A 15,560-nucleotide genomic window follows, 5' to 3' on the forward strand; every position below is an offset into this window, starting at 1 on the left:
TGTTCTTGACACTGAGTTTTGTAAGTCAAGCATATGATGTAATCCTTTAGTGAAAAGATCCAAATATTTTTGGATCTAAAATATTTTTGTTATTGAAACAAAACTAAAAATCTGTACCTTGGGTAAGCCAACTAGAAGTTTTACAAGTACTATTGGGTAATAAGACACAGCACTTTCTTTGGTTGCTCTCCATTTATCTGATCTGGCCTTTGTTTATTGGCAGTCAAACATCAATATCCCAAAAGAAAAATGTCAGTCTCTTCAGAAAATACTGCCTGATAAGTGGCAAGAATGACAGATCAGATCAATCCCATGCCTTCAATATCAAAGATTCCATTTCTCAGAGAGTCACCTTTCCTTGCACTCACTTCCATGAATACTGATTTAAGAGCCTTTAAGTGAATAAAGCATTAATGTAAACAGAATAAACACAATTAAATTTATGAAATTAATTTCCCAGGCTAGATGCAGTGTCAGCTGACAGTTTCAGATGAAAATAAATAGACTTCATACCACAATATATTAAAAATCTACAACAGTCATTCTCACTCCAGTTGGCTTTTAAGACAGAATGATGTGGGAGGGTTTTGTAAAAAAAGCTTTCTTGCTTTTGTGGTAAACATCAGCATTTATGCCTGCCTGAGCAACAATGAACTCAATATTTTCAAAAAGAAACCAGTTTTGAAGTCTACTTTAGTTAATGCTGAAGTAATGGAGAAACCAGTATTAAATATTAATTCCATTCAAAAGCAGAATTGACCTGAGGAGATGTAACTAGCCACATAAATCCACATTACCACCATACAGCAGACATCTCAAGACTATTCATACTCCATAGATTGTTACTTCTGTGTATTCACGAGCTAATGTTACAACACATTAGAAAGGACTGACAAATGAAAAATAGCTTAACTATTTTAAAAGCTATATATTTCACTAAAATATCTCTCATACATTGACAATACAGCAATAGCAATGTTGTTAATTGAATTTTCGTACTTGAGCAGTGAGACAAAAGGTAAAATTTCAGCATGTTTACGGTTTTAAGCATGCACATTGTACCTACAGAAGTCTTTACTGATTACTCAGAGTTGTTTTGAGACAATGGTATTCTATTTTACAATGATGTAGGGAAATTACAAATATTTACATGAAGAGTATTAGTTCATCTTCAACTTGTGCAAACTATTATGTCAACAGAATGGAGACACTGTTTTACATGATCTTTCAAAAGATGATGCAGACAGTGCATAGAAAACTGCACTGAGCATAAAAAAACCTACTAATGAATATGAAAACTGTCCACAAAAAGAAAAGCTAGAAACCACTAATGAAGAATGAAAACAAAATTAATGTGATTTTGCCCACTGGCAGTTAACAGAGTGATACTCCACTGTAAGGCTTAATCCATTTTACTGCCATTGTGTTACCCTAAGAGAACTCAGCATTATCAACAGATCAAGATAAGCTTAAAATAAAAGAACATATTTCACACTCTGCACTGTAGCACCTAGTAAATATATATAGAAATTAAGTGTACCAAGCAGCAGTCTCCCACTCAGACTTCTCTTACCTCTGTAGTTTGTAGATACAAAATTCACAAAATAGAGCCTTCTGAAAACATTTTGAACACTTCGGTCAAATCGTGCATGTATTAAACATAACAAAAGGAAAGGAAGATACTGAAGTGCTACATAAGCACCAACAAATGACACTTTGGAGTATAAAATCATCATAACTGAACTAGCTAATAAAAAATTCACTACTACATAGTTAAATTACACATAAATACTTAACAGTGCCTTTGTTTGTAAAGTCAAGAATGGCCAAAGGAAAAAATATTGTACCAAAAATATAGGTCAACTATAATATTATAAAAAATTAAGGTATTTTCAATCACTAAATCTGAACACCTGTATCTTTTAACTAACAGGGAAAAGCCAATAATTAATTAGAAATAATTTCTAATAATTAATTAGAAATTAGAATTACTACCATTTAATAACTCACTAGAATCTTGCTGGAGTTCTAATTAAAAAAGCTGCATTACGTACCATTCAGTTCTCTTACAGATCTTTGTTGGAAATACAGTTTTTCTTGTCCTAATTACTATGTCAGAAAGCATATTCTAAAACATCTACTGCCTTCTATTCCAGAACAAATGAAAAAAATTTACCAAATTACAGATCTAAAGGAAAGAAGCATTAACTTCCAAAGTATACATACTTCAAATAAAGCCAGTTTTTCAAGAAAACTATAAAGAAAAAAACTTCTACACATAAGTCCACATGTTATTATACAGCTTCAAAATTGAAGAAATTTGAATACTTGCAACTCTTCAGTGCTTAGTACAGTAGAATACATCTAACTTTAATATATATTAATAAGTCTTCCCACTTCACAGATGGGAACCAAGAAGGAAAAAAATGGTTTGCTCAAATGAAGAATATAAAAGGGTTGGAAGCACACACCCAATAACACAAGTGCTTGTCTAGCAGCCTCATTATAACTAGTTTCTTCTCAGTTTAACCAAAACTGTTTCAGCTTTTGTATTCTTAGAAGAGCTCAAGTCACTTGAAGTTACTTAATTCTTTGGCAGAGGACACACAGCTCATTAGACTTAAGTTTGAGGCTTCCATCTTACTTCTGAGGAAACAAGGCTAAGACAAGGAAAAGTAAGGTTAACAAACATATTAGCTTTCCCTTGATGTCTCAAACACTTCCCTGAGATACACCAAATTGCCACCCAAAGAATTTAAGGCATATACATTAGGAACGCCAGAAAGTCAGCTCAAGAGCCTCTGATGACAGTCCAACGCTTTACTGACCAGACAAGGATTTGTTGATTCAGTTCAGGTCCCTTGTAGTTTCTAACTACAAGGCCTTAATTTTCTGTAAACAGAAGGCATTTGCACCAGAAGGCATTTGCAATAGTCGCTTTGCAGCCTTCACACTTCCTGCCATAAGCATCACCATGCCTTGTCCTTCAAGTCCCTTTAAGACAGATGCAGGAGCTTCACCTGCCCCTGCAAACAGATGATGGTCTGGGGTTGCACTCCTGCAGCTGCGCTGGAAGTCCTTGACTCCTACAGACCCTGCTAGATGAGCAGCTGGGTTTGGGCCGAGTCCATTGCATTCAAAGCAGAAACATATATGGTGACTGAGACACAAAAACAAGGTTCCACAAAACTGGGTAAGCTATTGATCCCGAAGTCGGCAGTGAGGAAGAAAAATGAGCAACTCTTCCGTCTTTTCCCACCTACTATCATCATCTCCAGCAACACAGTCCTCATCAGTGTTTTGCAACACCCTCAGACTCATTTTAACCTTTGATGAGCCCGTTCAGCTCAGTAACCCAACAAAAAGCTAACCCAGCAAGAGAATGGGTTCTGTCAGTTTTGTGAGCAGAGTTGATTTACCAATCAGCCAAGCACTGAACCAGCAAAAGAGGAATTATAGTAGCATGCAGCCAGGAGTGGGACAGCCTCTTTCAACAGCAAAGAGTTGGCGAAGCCCATCGTGCAGAACCTCATGTATAAAGCTCCAAAACAAAGAACCAATTCAGGAAAAATAGTCACTATAGCATGTACATTTCCTTCTTTTCTTAAGGAGAAAGCTTGCCTTCAGAGTATAAACCAGTGCATTCAGAGAGACCTGCAGCACGTAACCCAACAGCTGTAAGAGGGAACCTTGACTTTAAATCGAGATCATACTAAGGAGTGGCTGAGAAGTTTTATGTTTCTTCAGAGACCAAATGAAGACATGTTCAAATCTACACAATATCAGAAAAACTATGTCCTATGTGAACTTCACTCAGATGTGATTTTGGTGCTGAATTTTTCCTCCATCTGAGGAAAAAAAGCCTCAAGGCATTTGCAGTTTAAATAATCATCTTCAAAAGGTACATGAATCACCTTTCTTTTCAAATGATGTTATTAAATGTTTTTCAATAATGACAAAGCTGCAAAAAATATCAAACACCTAATGGCAAAATACCATCAATGAACTGCTCCAGGAAAGGGAAAAGGAAAGTTAATTCTTTCAAGACAACACAGAATACAAAATTAATCCTGAGAGCAAGAGCTATCAATTTTTTAAAAATTCCATATAAATTTAATCAATTTGACTTTGCTTTACAACAGAAGTGCATGAATACGTACACTACACACAGGTTAGTGTTGTATTTCCTTTATTGCCCTCTAACTTGCTGAAATTAAATGCTTATTTCTGTAAACACAAAAAATTATAAAAGAAAAAATATTTATGGCTTCTAAATTTAAGCTTCATTTACACAAAACACTGAAGATATGAGTTGAGCAAAGCTGGATGGGCTGTTTTCTGTCTTTTTTTTCCTTGAGGGGGAAGACATAAGAGTTGACACCATTATGAAATTTTCAGAAAAACTACTAATTTTGGGGGAAAAAAAAAAGGATGCTTTCCTTTCCCATTCCCCACTATTCTAACTTTGAAGAATAAAACATTTCTTCTGTTTAAAAAAAATAAAATTTTTTTGTCACTGTAAGAAAATACATTAGAAAGGTTGCAGGCATTTCAAAAGGCAGAGGCCATTACTGTAATTGACATCCGCACACTTGATAATTTCTTAACCTATTCATCATTGAGACATGTTAGAAGTTTACTGTATTTTTGTTGAGAAACAAAACAACCCCAGGAAAAGGGCTGCTCTGAAGACTTCATAGGGGCACCTGCATTTTTAATTTTCAGTTTACCTGACTGACTTCTCTCTGCTCCTTTACAATCAGTACAGGATACAACCAGTGCAGCTATACAAAGCAAACCTCCCCAAAAAGCCAACTCTACAGTCATTTACTCCTGAAGCACTACAGACAACACCTGAATTATATGTTTAAACTTCAGTTTGTTGCGACCTGTCTGAAATCTAGTCTACAGAAATAAGTGACATCTATGCAAGACACATAAATCTAGTCAAGTACAGATATCATGAACATGAAAAAGGACAAAAATTTCCAAGCTGACAATAGGATTTCTGCAAACTTCACAAACATATTTCAAGAACAGAGCTGACTGCAAGATCAGTTTAAAAAAAGATATTCTGTGCATAAGGTTACATATATCACAGCAAAAAAACACAAGTGAGAAAAGATGACAGCATGTAGTTACCCTAATAACTCAGGGAGAGCATAAAAAAAAATGAAGGGAGACAGAGAAGTATCATTCTAAGATGAAGCCAAGAAATTAAACAGGCTTCAAGAGTTACTGAACAGATCCAAGAAAAAGTTGAACACTTAGAGCAGAATAAAGGACTTTTTATGCTGCATTCTAGCTGGAGTATATCCTAGACAAGTCAGAAAGCAGGAAGCAGCTTAATGTGACATTTTCATTTAAAAAAGATAAAAAGATGGGAAAAACACAAAAAATGTCTAAAGTATAAATGGATTTGCCCATCTGAGAGATTTGACAGTTTGTCACATCTAAATCTCTGTAATCTCTCCACTCTTGCAAGCTATTCAAGACAGCCACCAAGCCTCAAACGCTGCACAGCACACGTTCCGCTCTTTTGTTCAGCAAGGGGTAATTACACAAGACTGTGGCTGGATGTTAGGCATGTTAGGCCCACTGGTAGAGTAACTAAAACCCACAGTGTAGGTTCACAGCATTGCCAGGCACAACAAAACATTTGGTTTTACACAAATATTTGCCAGAAGCAATAAAATGCATATTTGATAATACTACTGTATTCGTAAAAGCAAACCAAAATTCAGTCATTTGAAGACAGAGTGCAAGAAGAAAACACAGGGGGAAAAAATTCACATAAAATTTAAAGGGACTAAGTACCAATCTATCAGAACAGGCTTTGTACTGCCTCTACTGCACTGTTCAGACACTCTCTTGACTATACACAGGAAGGCAGCAAAGAGTCCATAATCCAGTAATACGTGCTAGGTATCATGTTAGCACTTCACAGCCTTAAGTAAATCTGGGTTTATATATTTCTTAATACAGAAGAAACATCACTCCCATTCCATAGGCCAGGGGAAAAAAAATTTAAAAAATCAAATCAAGAAAACATGAAACCGAGAAGCTCACCAAAAACTTCAAGATTTGAGAGTGTATATTTTCTTTCACAAGCTATGTAACAGTCTTTAGACACTCTTAAAACAAGGGGAAAGGCACTACCAGAGCAGACCACAGCTGGCAGAGGGCATCGGGTCTCCCACAAACCTGTCCCTTAGTCACGGGACTGGGTGAGCGTGCAACTAAATCCCAGAGCAGCATGGCTGTTGCCAGTTCCTGCTGGCTCGCTTATTTTCCACTTTTAGGGTTTCAGACTGTCAAAGCTGTTCAGTGCTAGCACAGTTTTTCTATCCATTACATGACAGAGCTCAATCACAGGAACCACTGTGGAACTTTTTGCGGATCGGGATTCAGGAAAGCTACCAAGTGGTCTGTCCCACCTTTGAATCAGGCAATACTTTCCTCCTCATAACAATTCCAAAAACTAATTCACCCCTACCCCAGTAATACTGATGCGCAAGGCCAGGATTTAAGTTCAGCCTGCATGGAACCTCAGCAATTGCCAGGACAGACTGAAAGAGCAACTACACAAATGCAGAAAAACACTTGGAAAAAAGAGAACCTGTAACCTCACAAACACCTTCACGGGATGTCTGCACCTTTACTCTAGGCAGTGACTGAGTTTTGACAAACTTGTATTAAGCTGCTGTAACCTGAAAGAGTTGCTGTGCAGTTCGCTCCAAACAACAGCACTGGCAAGAGTTTTCTTTGGAAAACGAACACAAACCCAGCCCTGCCACACCAAGAGCCACAAAGAGCCACAGAAGAGACAAGACCGCGAATGTACCTTGATGGCACAACACATCTGTGGCTGATGCCGGCACTGAGAAAAAAGCCCTACTAAACTCCACGTTCAAAGTTCTGACCATGCTCAGCATCTTTTTACTGGCAGTAATCTAGATAAAAATATTAACGAGGAGTTGTTTTCAAGGTATGACAATTCTGCTTTGGCCAGTTTTTATGGTTTACAAATCCCCTTTTCACAGTTTCTATTATACTGCGGTTCGAGCCGGGGGGAAAAACCCGTGTACAAAGAACAAATCAACCCCGGCGTACGAGTCAACATCTGAAACGCTGAGAGCCTGCCTTTCATCCTAAAAAAACGTGGCGTGAAAACACCCGTGCGCAACAATCACTGTTAAGTAACACCTAGATACGCAACCTACTTTCAGCCAGCGCTTGCCTTTTGCCATTGAGGGGAGGAAACAAATTAAAAAAAAAAAAAAACAAACCCACAAATAAAGGCACAAAACAAGCAGGACTCCCCCCCCCCCCAGCGCCGGGGGCAGGCCGGGGCGGCGCTGCCGGCCCTGCCCGGCAGGGGGCGCGGCGCGGGCGGCCGGCGCTGTTGTTGTGGCCGCTCGGGGTATTTAAACGCCGCGCTGTCAATCACGGGCCGCCGCGCTCGCCCCGGCGCTCCCCGCACGGCGGGGGCGGCACCGCGCGGCCCCCGCAAGCCCCGGCCCGGCCGAGCGGCCGCCGCCGCCGCGGGCCCGCAACTTGCTCCTTTGTTTAACTGCCCGTGGATCCCCACCGCTGCCGCCTCCTCCTCCTCCTCCTCCTGCCGGGCCTTTTATTATTCGCACGCTCGGGTCGCAAAACACACACACACGCGGCGGCGGCGGCCGCTCGGGACCGGGCTGGAAACGTCAAAGCAGAGAGAGGCGCGGGGCGACCCTTCTCCTCCTACGCTCCCCCCGCCCCGCAAACAAAACGCACGGGCATCCCGGAGCTCGCACCCGGCCGGGGGCAGCCCCGGCGCCCGCACTTCGCCGCCGGGAGACCGCCCTGTCCCGGGAGAGACCCCCCGGGGGCGCGGGGGGACACGCGGCGCCTCCGCACAGCCCGCACAACTTCGGGGTGGCCCCGGCACCGCATCTGTTGCTCTTTCGTAACCGGCCCCCCCGCCCGGCTCGGCCCGTCCGCCCCCTCGCAGCCGCGGACCCATGTGCCCGGGGACGGCCGCCCCCGCCGGCACCGGCGCTGTCCCCACCGCGCGGGGAGCGGGACCGGCCGGGCGCCCGCGGGTCCCTCCGTGCTGCCGCCGCGCAGCCATTGTCCCCTCGCCGGGAGGGAGGGGGGGGAGGCGACTGCCACCGCCTGTGCCCGGTGGCCGCCCGGCCGCCCGCCCCGGCCGCTGCCCCGCCGCGCCGCCCGACCCCGGCGCCGCTCCCGGCGCCGTACCTGCCGTGGAACCAGTCCTTGCAGATGTCGCACTCGATCATGAAGCGGTTCACGTCGTAGGGCTCGCGGCACACGCAGTACACAGGGGTCGCGGCGGCGGCCGCCGCTCCGGCCATCTTTAAAGAACTCCCTGACTGAGCCGCCCGCTCCTCCCTGTCCCGTCCCGTCCCCCCCGCCCCGCTCCCTCCGCCGCGGCCGCGGCGGCGCCGCCAATAACAACAGCGCGCGTGCCGGCCCCGCACGCCGCGCGCGCCCCCCGCCGCCGGCAGGCACGCGCACGGGCGGGCGGCTCGGGAGCGAGCGGACAACAGCGCGCGGGGGCGCGCGCACGTGCGTCACCCGGCCCCCGCGGAGGCGGGGGGAAGAGGAGGAGGAGGATGGGGATGGAAGGGGGGGAGGAGGGAACCGCCCCGCCCTCCCCGCCCGCCCCGCACGGCGACCTGCCCCGCCGCGCCTGCGCCCCGCCGAACGGAGCACACCCCCCCGCCCCCCCTCTGCCCCGCCCGGTCCCGCCCCGCCCGGCCCGGCCCGAGGGGGGCGGGCACTGAGCGTGCGCGGGGGGAGCGCCATTTCCCCCCCCGCCAGGCGCGCGGGGAGGGGCGTGCACGTGCCGCCCCTACCGGGGGGCGGGGCGCGGGGAGGCACGCGCTGGGGCCCCCCCCCCGTTAGCGTCACGCGGGGAGGGGGCGGGGCGGGGTGCCGCGAGGACACGGGCGGGGGGGGCGGGACCAGGCGCGCGCCGTTCCCCCCCGTTATGTAACGACCGCGGCGGCGGCGGCGCCTGAGGGTCGGGACGTCCTGCCCTGTCCAGCCCCGTCTCCTCCAGTCCTGTCCCCTCTCCTCCCGTCCTGTCCCCGAGGAGCCGGCGCAGGTCGGTCGGACCAGCTGCCGGGGCCAGCCGGGCTCTGCTGGCCTCGGCACTGGGGCCCGCGCAAGTCTCCCCCGGTTCCGGCTGAATCCTCCTCATGCGAGTTAGGTACCTGAAGGATACCGAGGGGCAGAGGAAGCCAATGACGTACCACTCGCATACTACAGTTTCTGAAAAGTGTTGTCCCCAACTCATCAGGCACAAACTGAATTCCACACACGGAATGCTGGTGGACACGCACTGGTGCTTTCTCCCGGAGGGACCTCGGGGTAGAGGCACGTCTGATTTTAGGACAGGCCAGCGTTTCCATGCTGCCCAGCTGCGGGTTCCACTCGTTTATTTCTTGTTCAAGCTCTCTGCATACGTTTGTACTTTTGCATCATTATTACATTTCACGCCGTCACCCCTTCTTTCAGGACAGAAAAGTAACACCGATGCTTTCACTATGTGTCACCCTGAACAAGCAAGTAGAGCTTAAAAATGGAGTTGTTTTTTTCCTGCAGACTTTCAAGGAGCTATGGAGATTATGTGAGGGAATGGGGACCCGTGTCCTCCACACTGAATGTAGGAATTTAAAAGCAAAACAATAAATATGTTGAAGTGCATGTTACAGTGATCATAACTGTAATAGACTAACACTGCCTACAGCATTATAATTTTATATCCCATGGCCTTAACCAGTAGCCACAAAAAAAGCAAACGCTGTACATTTGTTTGGCAGGGGAAAGCTCAGAAGTAAATGTTTCCTTTCCAGGCTGTTATTGTGAAGCTTGCTAATGTTAACGTTTATATAAGACAGCAATATGAGATGATGATTTGGCAGCAAATTGGACAGCAAAAAAATGTAAAACAAATAAATCCAGCATGCAGGCTCTGTGACTGAATGGAGAATGAAATAGAGATATAAAGGAAATGTAAAGGATATCTTCAAGAAACACCAGATTCTCGGACCAAACCCTGACCTATTTAGAAAGTGCATGAGGTTCTGACCTGCAGGACATTGTTAGTGGGTGTTTCAGTACTCTTTTGTTTCCCAACACATCCCAGTATTTCAACAACTGAAAATGTGGCCACGGACATATCAGTTGTCTAAAACGCTGATGTTAAGTTTCATAGGGGTAAGAAACACCAGCAAGGTAACAAATGTCAATTTCAGGGCTTCAGGAAATAATACATACCAAGAGGCTTTCTCAGTAGAAATATTGTTTCCCTTTATTAATCTGATTCGAAAACACACAGAGGAAGTTGCTTTCTGATCATAGAGGCTGCAAGCTCTGGCATAATCAATTACAGGTAATGGAACAACTACCAAGAGGCAACTGTTCCAGATAAAATTGTTTGTGTTTGTGCAACAGTGTCAGTATATGTAGCCACGCTGGCATCTGAAAATGAACAATTCCTTCCTTCCCTCCTCAATTTGGTGTTGCTTAGGTTGTCACATGTCAGGTCTTATCTAGAAGTTGCAGTTACCATCTGGAGGGATGACTTTGTCCAAATTGGCCATAAAAATGCACATGTGTTGTGTTTCAGGAGGTGTCTGCAAACAAGAGAGCCTCGGTAAGGCACACGTTGTGTAGGTTGGGTATTCCTGTAAGAGATGGGGTGAGGCTGCCTAACGTGAGGGACGTGGGAGGAGACCTGGCTTGGCTCAGGGTGAGTCCAGCACTACGGGGTTGGGTGAGGAAGTTTTCACTTGACACACAAGAAAGCTGCCCACCCATGAGAGAGCAAAGAATGAGGCAGCAGGCTGATCTCAGCACCCTGTGGGTGCTTCCCTTCACAGGCCTTGATTACAGGAAAAAAGATTTATTTTTTTTTCTGAAAAAAGGAAGTTGTGATCTTAAGAGTGCAAAGTAAAGCTCATAGTGAGAAGTAAGCAGGCAGGAGCAAAGAAGCCTTTCTTAAGAAAGGAGAGTGATCAGTGGAACACACCATCAGTGTCTGTCTGATGTACAGACACTGTCACACTCCCCCTCGCCCCATGCTCTGGGTTGCACCCAGCCTACTATCCCCTCAGCAGCTGGAGTAAGCCAGTTGATCCTTACAGCTGTGCCCAGCCATAATCTTTCCACCCTAAACTCCACCATACGTGCCCTGCCCCACCAAGCACAACTTCTGACAAACAGAACTTCCAGCCCCTAAACCCAGCAAGTCCCAGTGGATGCCTCCATCCCCATGCCTGGACTCTAGCCAACACCTTAGAAACACATGGCTGGGGCTGGCAGGGGTGAGTGGCTCTGGAACTCAGAGGTACAGAGATAAAGAGCATCAGGTCTTCAGACACTAAAGTCAAGGTTAGGGATTGGGATTCTGAGGACTAAAGAGCACCACCTCTTTCCTCCTCAGGGCAAGCCTGAGTGCTGGTACTCAGTAAAGCAGAATGCTTCTGCTCATGTTTCAAGGAGTGCTGGCTGATAGCTTGTGCTTAAGGCTGGAATTAGGCTGTGAAGTAAAAAGAACTTAAATTGTAGGATTATTCCTGAATAATGTGAGGATTGTGGAGAAATTATAAGGCCTGGTACCCAGTTCTTGTCATTATGAGATACAGCTGCAAAAGCACTTGAGCCAGTCACATCAGGTGGCTTTCCGTGAAGTTTGTAGGGATGGTGGATGTGCTCAGCCTTAAGCTTAGGGTGAAAGATTGCCATGGGTAGGCAGTGGAAGGTAGAGAAAATGCCAGGAATAGGGAGTAAATCTTAGGACTGAGCAACTAGAATGATAGAAAGATGATACAGTTCCCTAGCACTATAATACATGCTTGTGCATATATGGGCCAGGTATGGCTCACTGTTGTATGGGTCAGTACAGAGTCAGGATCATAGTGGGGTTTGGGTCCTGCTGCTAAGTACAGGTCACATTAGCCAAGGACATTGCTAGGGGTTGAGTGTGAAAATTCTTCTGTGGTAGAAGTTAGCAATCAAATAAACAGAGTGTACAGAATTCATTTCACCCTGCATGCTCTACAGAGCAAATCTATAGTCACATCGTCTTCATAGACAACCCTTGCTCTGCGACATCCTCCATCCACTAGTCTGTTATTCTCTAGCCATTCACAAGTCTTCAGCAAGGTCCAGGGTGGGCTGAGGGCTGCTATCAGCAGGGAAAAACGGTTTATTGCTGGCAGTAAGATGCTGGGCTATGATTACAGATGAGGGTCTTAGCAAGAAAGCCATTCTTATCAAGGACGTGACTACCAGCACACTGCACATCAGCAAAGAGGATATGGGAGAAGAGAGCACTCACCATTGCACAATAAAAGCATCCAAAGCCCATGCCTGGCCTTGCATATCTCCCAAAGCACGTGCCATATGCTGTACATGGCATAAAGGAAGGATAAAGAAGGGGGAGCAAGGTAGGGAGGTTGCCAGAAGGGAGAAAGGAACATTTTCTGGAACTTCTGTCTGAACCACATACAGGTACCCACAAATATGCCTATTTGTCTCTTGAGAGGAGGGGAGAACTCACAGCCATCAGTCCAAGGATGGTGGCTCTCACCCAGAAGGGCAAGGGTGGTTAAATAAACACCAGAGATTATACTCAGCAGACAGAGAGATGGCCCAGCAGCAACTGAGGCTAGGGAGAATCACAAAGAGAAATCAAATGTTAATGGCCACTTCCAGAATAACGTGAAAAAAATCAGACAAATTATTGGGGAAACATTGAGGTAGAGGTACTTTCCCCATGTTTGGCCATTTCTTCGGTGTATTTTTGCAGATTCTGGCAAAGCACTCATTTTTAAAATTACTTATTTATTTTCACATCAAGAGGCTTAAGACTGCCGAAAAGCAAAGCTCTGGACTGAAAAAGCATTCCAGTTCTCTGTGTGAAACTGTCTGAAGCATACCGAGAATTGGCAGTACGATCTTTGCATCTGCAGAGAAAATACTGAGTCATGTTGTCAGCCCACACACATCTAACAAAAATAAAAGCAGACCAATGATTCAAGATTCACCCACTCGTCATTTAAAGAAAACACAAGTCATTCAGTCATGCCTCATGCTTCAGAGACCTTTAGAAAACACCCAGGGCAGGGAACATTCGCCCACGTCGCGCCCACGCACCATTTCGAACCAGAGATGTCATTTGCAACTTGTTCACTTGCAGGTCTGGACAGTGTTTGCTTCAGCATCCTCAGAGGAAGTTGCCGAGACTTAAAGGTTTCTGTTGAAGACATGACACGGTAGCTGCTGCCTGAGCCCTTCTGTTAGCAATGCCGAAATGATGCAACATAGTTGCCCGGCTTGAATCCTTGGAGGAGGCAGGAAAGTGCTGTGTGCTTCATGGCCAGGCAAACTTAAGCCACAGTTTGTATAAGATGCTACTGTGCTCTTCCTTCAGAGGTTAATCCTGTACTGAAGCATTGGCTGTCCTGCTGCTGAGCTCCCCAATTGCTCATTAGACAGGGAGGTATTTGCACAAACATCAAGATTTGGGGAATTACCTAGAAAAAAAACTCTTTTTGCCCCTTCCCACACTGTCTCCTAGCAAGAAAAAGCTGGTTTCCGCATTTCACAAGGCTGCTGGCAATCTCTCTTCCTCCTTCAGTTCTAAAAGCTGCTTGAAGTATTAACAGCTGAACCTGGATGTGTGGCAGCCAGCCCAGCTCATGACGGAGAGGGAGACGTCACCACACGGAGGACGCACGGATGGAGTTACACAATCTGCGTGGTGCTGAAAGCAGCACTGGAAACTTGTCAGGAGCCCAAAGGCCAGAGCTAATTTGTATTTCCTATTGCACAGCATGATTTTAATCAGACCAAAAAGCGCTCAGTTGTGGTTTTTGTGCAGGGTGTTATGAGCAGGGACAAGTTAACAGAGCAACTGTGGGCAGGACATGCTCTGAGGACAGTGCAGAGATGAACATTAGATAGGGAAAGGAATAGCAGACAAGACTTTTACACCAATTTATCAGCATTTCCAATGCTGTGATAGCCTAATACTCTTTATAAGAAGAAAGAAAGAAAAAAAAAAAAGACAACTGCAAAAAACTTGAGAAAAGCTTATTCGAAAAAGCTCTTCCCAAAGGTTCAGGATATGTCACCAAGTAAAACACAGCATTCAGGAAACCCATCTCACTTGCAGCCAATATTTGACAGCAGTCAAGTCTAGGTGATCTCTGACACAAGCTGCTCTTCAGCTGCAGGCAGGTGTGTGTGAGTTCCTCTTTACAATTAATTTTCTGCCTCGTTGAGAGCAGCCAGCACAAAGGACAGGCACAGTCCCCAAGCACCACTGATCCAACACAGGCTCCTCTTCAGCACCCCCTTTCCATGCTATGATGGATGGAGAGCGGGAGTTGGGAGCCATTCAGTCACCTTGCCCCACCTGGGCTCACAGCTGTGCCCTTTCCCAGCACACAGCATTGGGGTGCATCCTTGTGAGCCACTAGCATGGTACAGACAGGGAATGGGTCAGCAGGTTACTAGGAGAGTAAATACACCTTGACATTACTTGATTGGTTTGGTTTGTAGGCCTGGTAGGTTTGCTGGAAACCCAGAGGTAGGTTTGCTGCCTGAGGAGTGCTATAATTGGAGAAAATCCTTCATTTCAGCGTTCCTCTCTTTTCCTGCTGGGAAAAAATGCTCCTTTCCCCCTCAGTTCAGTTTTATTCCTTGACAGCTGAGAAAAAGAAAGAAAAAAAAATCAAACCTGGGACCTTTATTTTGCTCTGCAGAGTGAGATGAACTGCATGTCAGGGATATAAAAGGAAGCCTGACAGACAAGCTCATCTGTAGCTTCCTATATTCAGTCCGATAAACTCTATCCCCAGAGCATTTTGCCCACCAGCTAGACCTTTTCTATTGTAGCTCCTGAAAGCAGCACCCTCTCTGCTCTCATTCCTCCTCCACATGCTCCTTTACCCCCCTCCCCCACACACATTTGTCCCCCCAACTCAAACAGCTCCCCAAGGAGCTCAGGCACCACCGACATTCAGGGATGGGCAAAAGGGAAGATAGAGTCAGCTGAATATGCAAACAATCCTATTTGCACCCCGGCATGTACAATCCAGGTCTTTGTCAGCATGATGGAGTGCGCTCCATCCAGTTTGTTTTCCTTCTCTGCTATTATTATCCACGCCCTTCCCACAAAGAGCATTATCAAATGCTGTACCTGAATCAGGCTTTTCAAGATAGAAGCTGATTGCTGCCTGGTTGATACCTGTCCACCAGCTGCCTATTTGTTTTGTTTCAAAATTATAGCCAAGCATAAAATGTAGTGTAAAATCTACAGCTGCAATAAAAAAAAAAAAAAAAAAAGGACATCAGAAGCTTTTTCCTGGTGTCACTAAGACACTGGGTGAAAGCTTTTCCAGCTGCACAAGCAGTGAGCAGCCCAGCCCGCTGAGACTGGAGTGTGATGCTCTTGCGCTCCGAGGGGTTGTGTTTGGGAAGCTGCCCGATGCCTGCCTGCCTTCCCAGCGCAGCTTAACACCGCAGGAACACGCATGGTG

The 15,560-nt window shown here is 45.8% G+C and overlaps 1 protein-coding gene and 1 long non-coding RNA gene across 6 annotated transcripts in view; both read right to left on the bottom strand.

The window, feature by feature from the left end:
- KDM7A (lysine demethylase 7A) overlaps positions 1-8,417 on the bottom strand; it is an 89,826-nt gene extending 81,409 nt beyond the window's left edge. For all 5 annotated transcript variants that reach the window (XR_001873089.1, XR_001873088.1, XM_017804662.1 and 2 more), the window contains exon 1: positions 8,242-8,417. Coding sequence is in view for 3 of the 5 variants with exons in the window: in XM_017804662.1 (XP_017660151.1) it covers positions 8,242-8,357 (116 nt within the window). In the remaining 2 variants the exon portion in view is untranslated. The remainder of the gene's footprint in view (positions 1-8,241) is intronic.
- Positions 8,418-10,299: 1,882 nt separating this feature from the next.
- Positions 10,300-15,332, bottom strand: LOC108492508. Its single transcript, XR_001873125.1, has 2 exons — positions 15,221-15,332; positions 10,300-14,728 (listed from the first exon to the last, which is right to left on the bottom strand). It is a non-coding gene; the product is annotated as an uncharacterized LOC108492508 (long non-coding RNA).
- Positions 15,333-15,560: the final 228 nt, after the last annotated feature.

This window comes from Lepidothrix coronata, unplaced genomic scaffold, assembly GCF_001604755.1.
Source record: "Lepidothrix coronata isolate B3197 unplaced genomic scaffold, Lepidothrix_coronata-1.0 Scaffold10, whole genome shotgun sequence".
In the NCBI taxonomy this organism is placed as follows: Eukaryota; Metazoa; Chordata; class Aves; order Passeriformes; family Pipridae; genus Lepidothrix; species Lepidothrix coronata.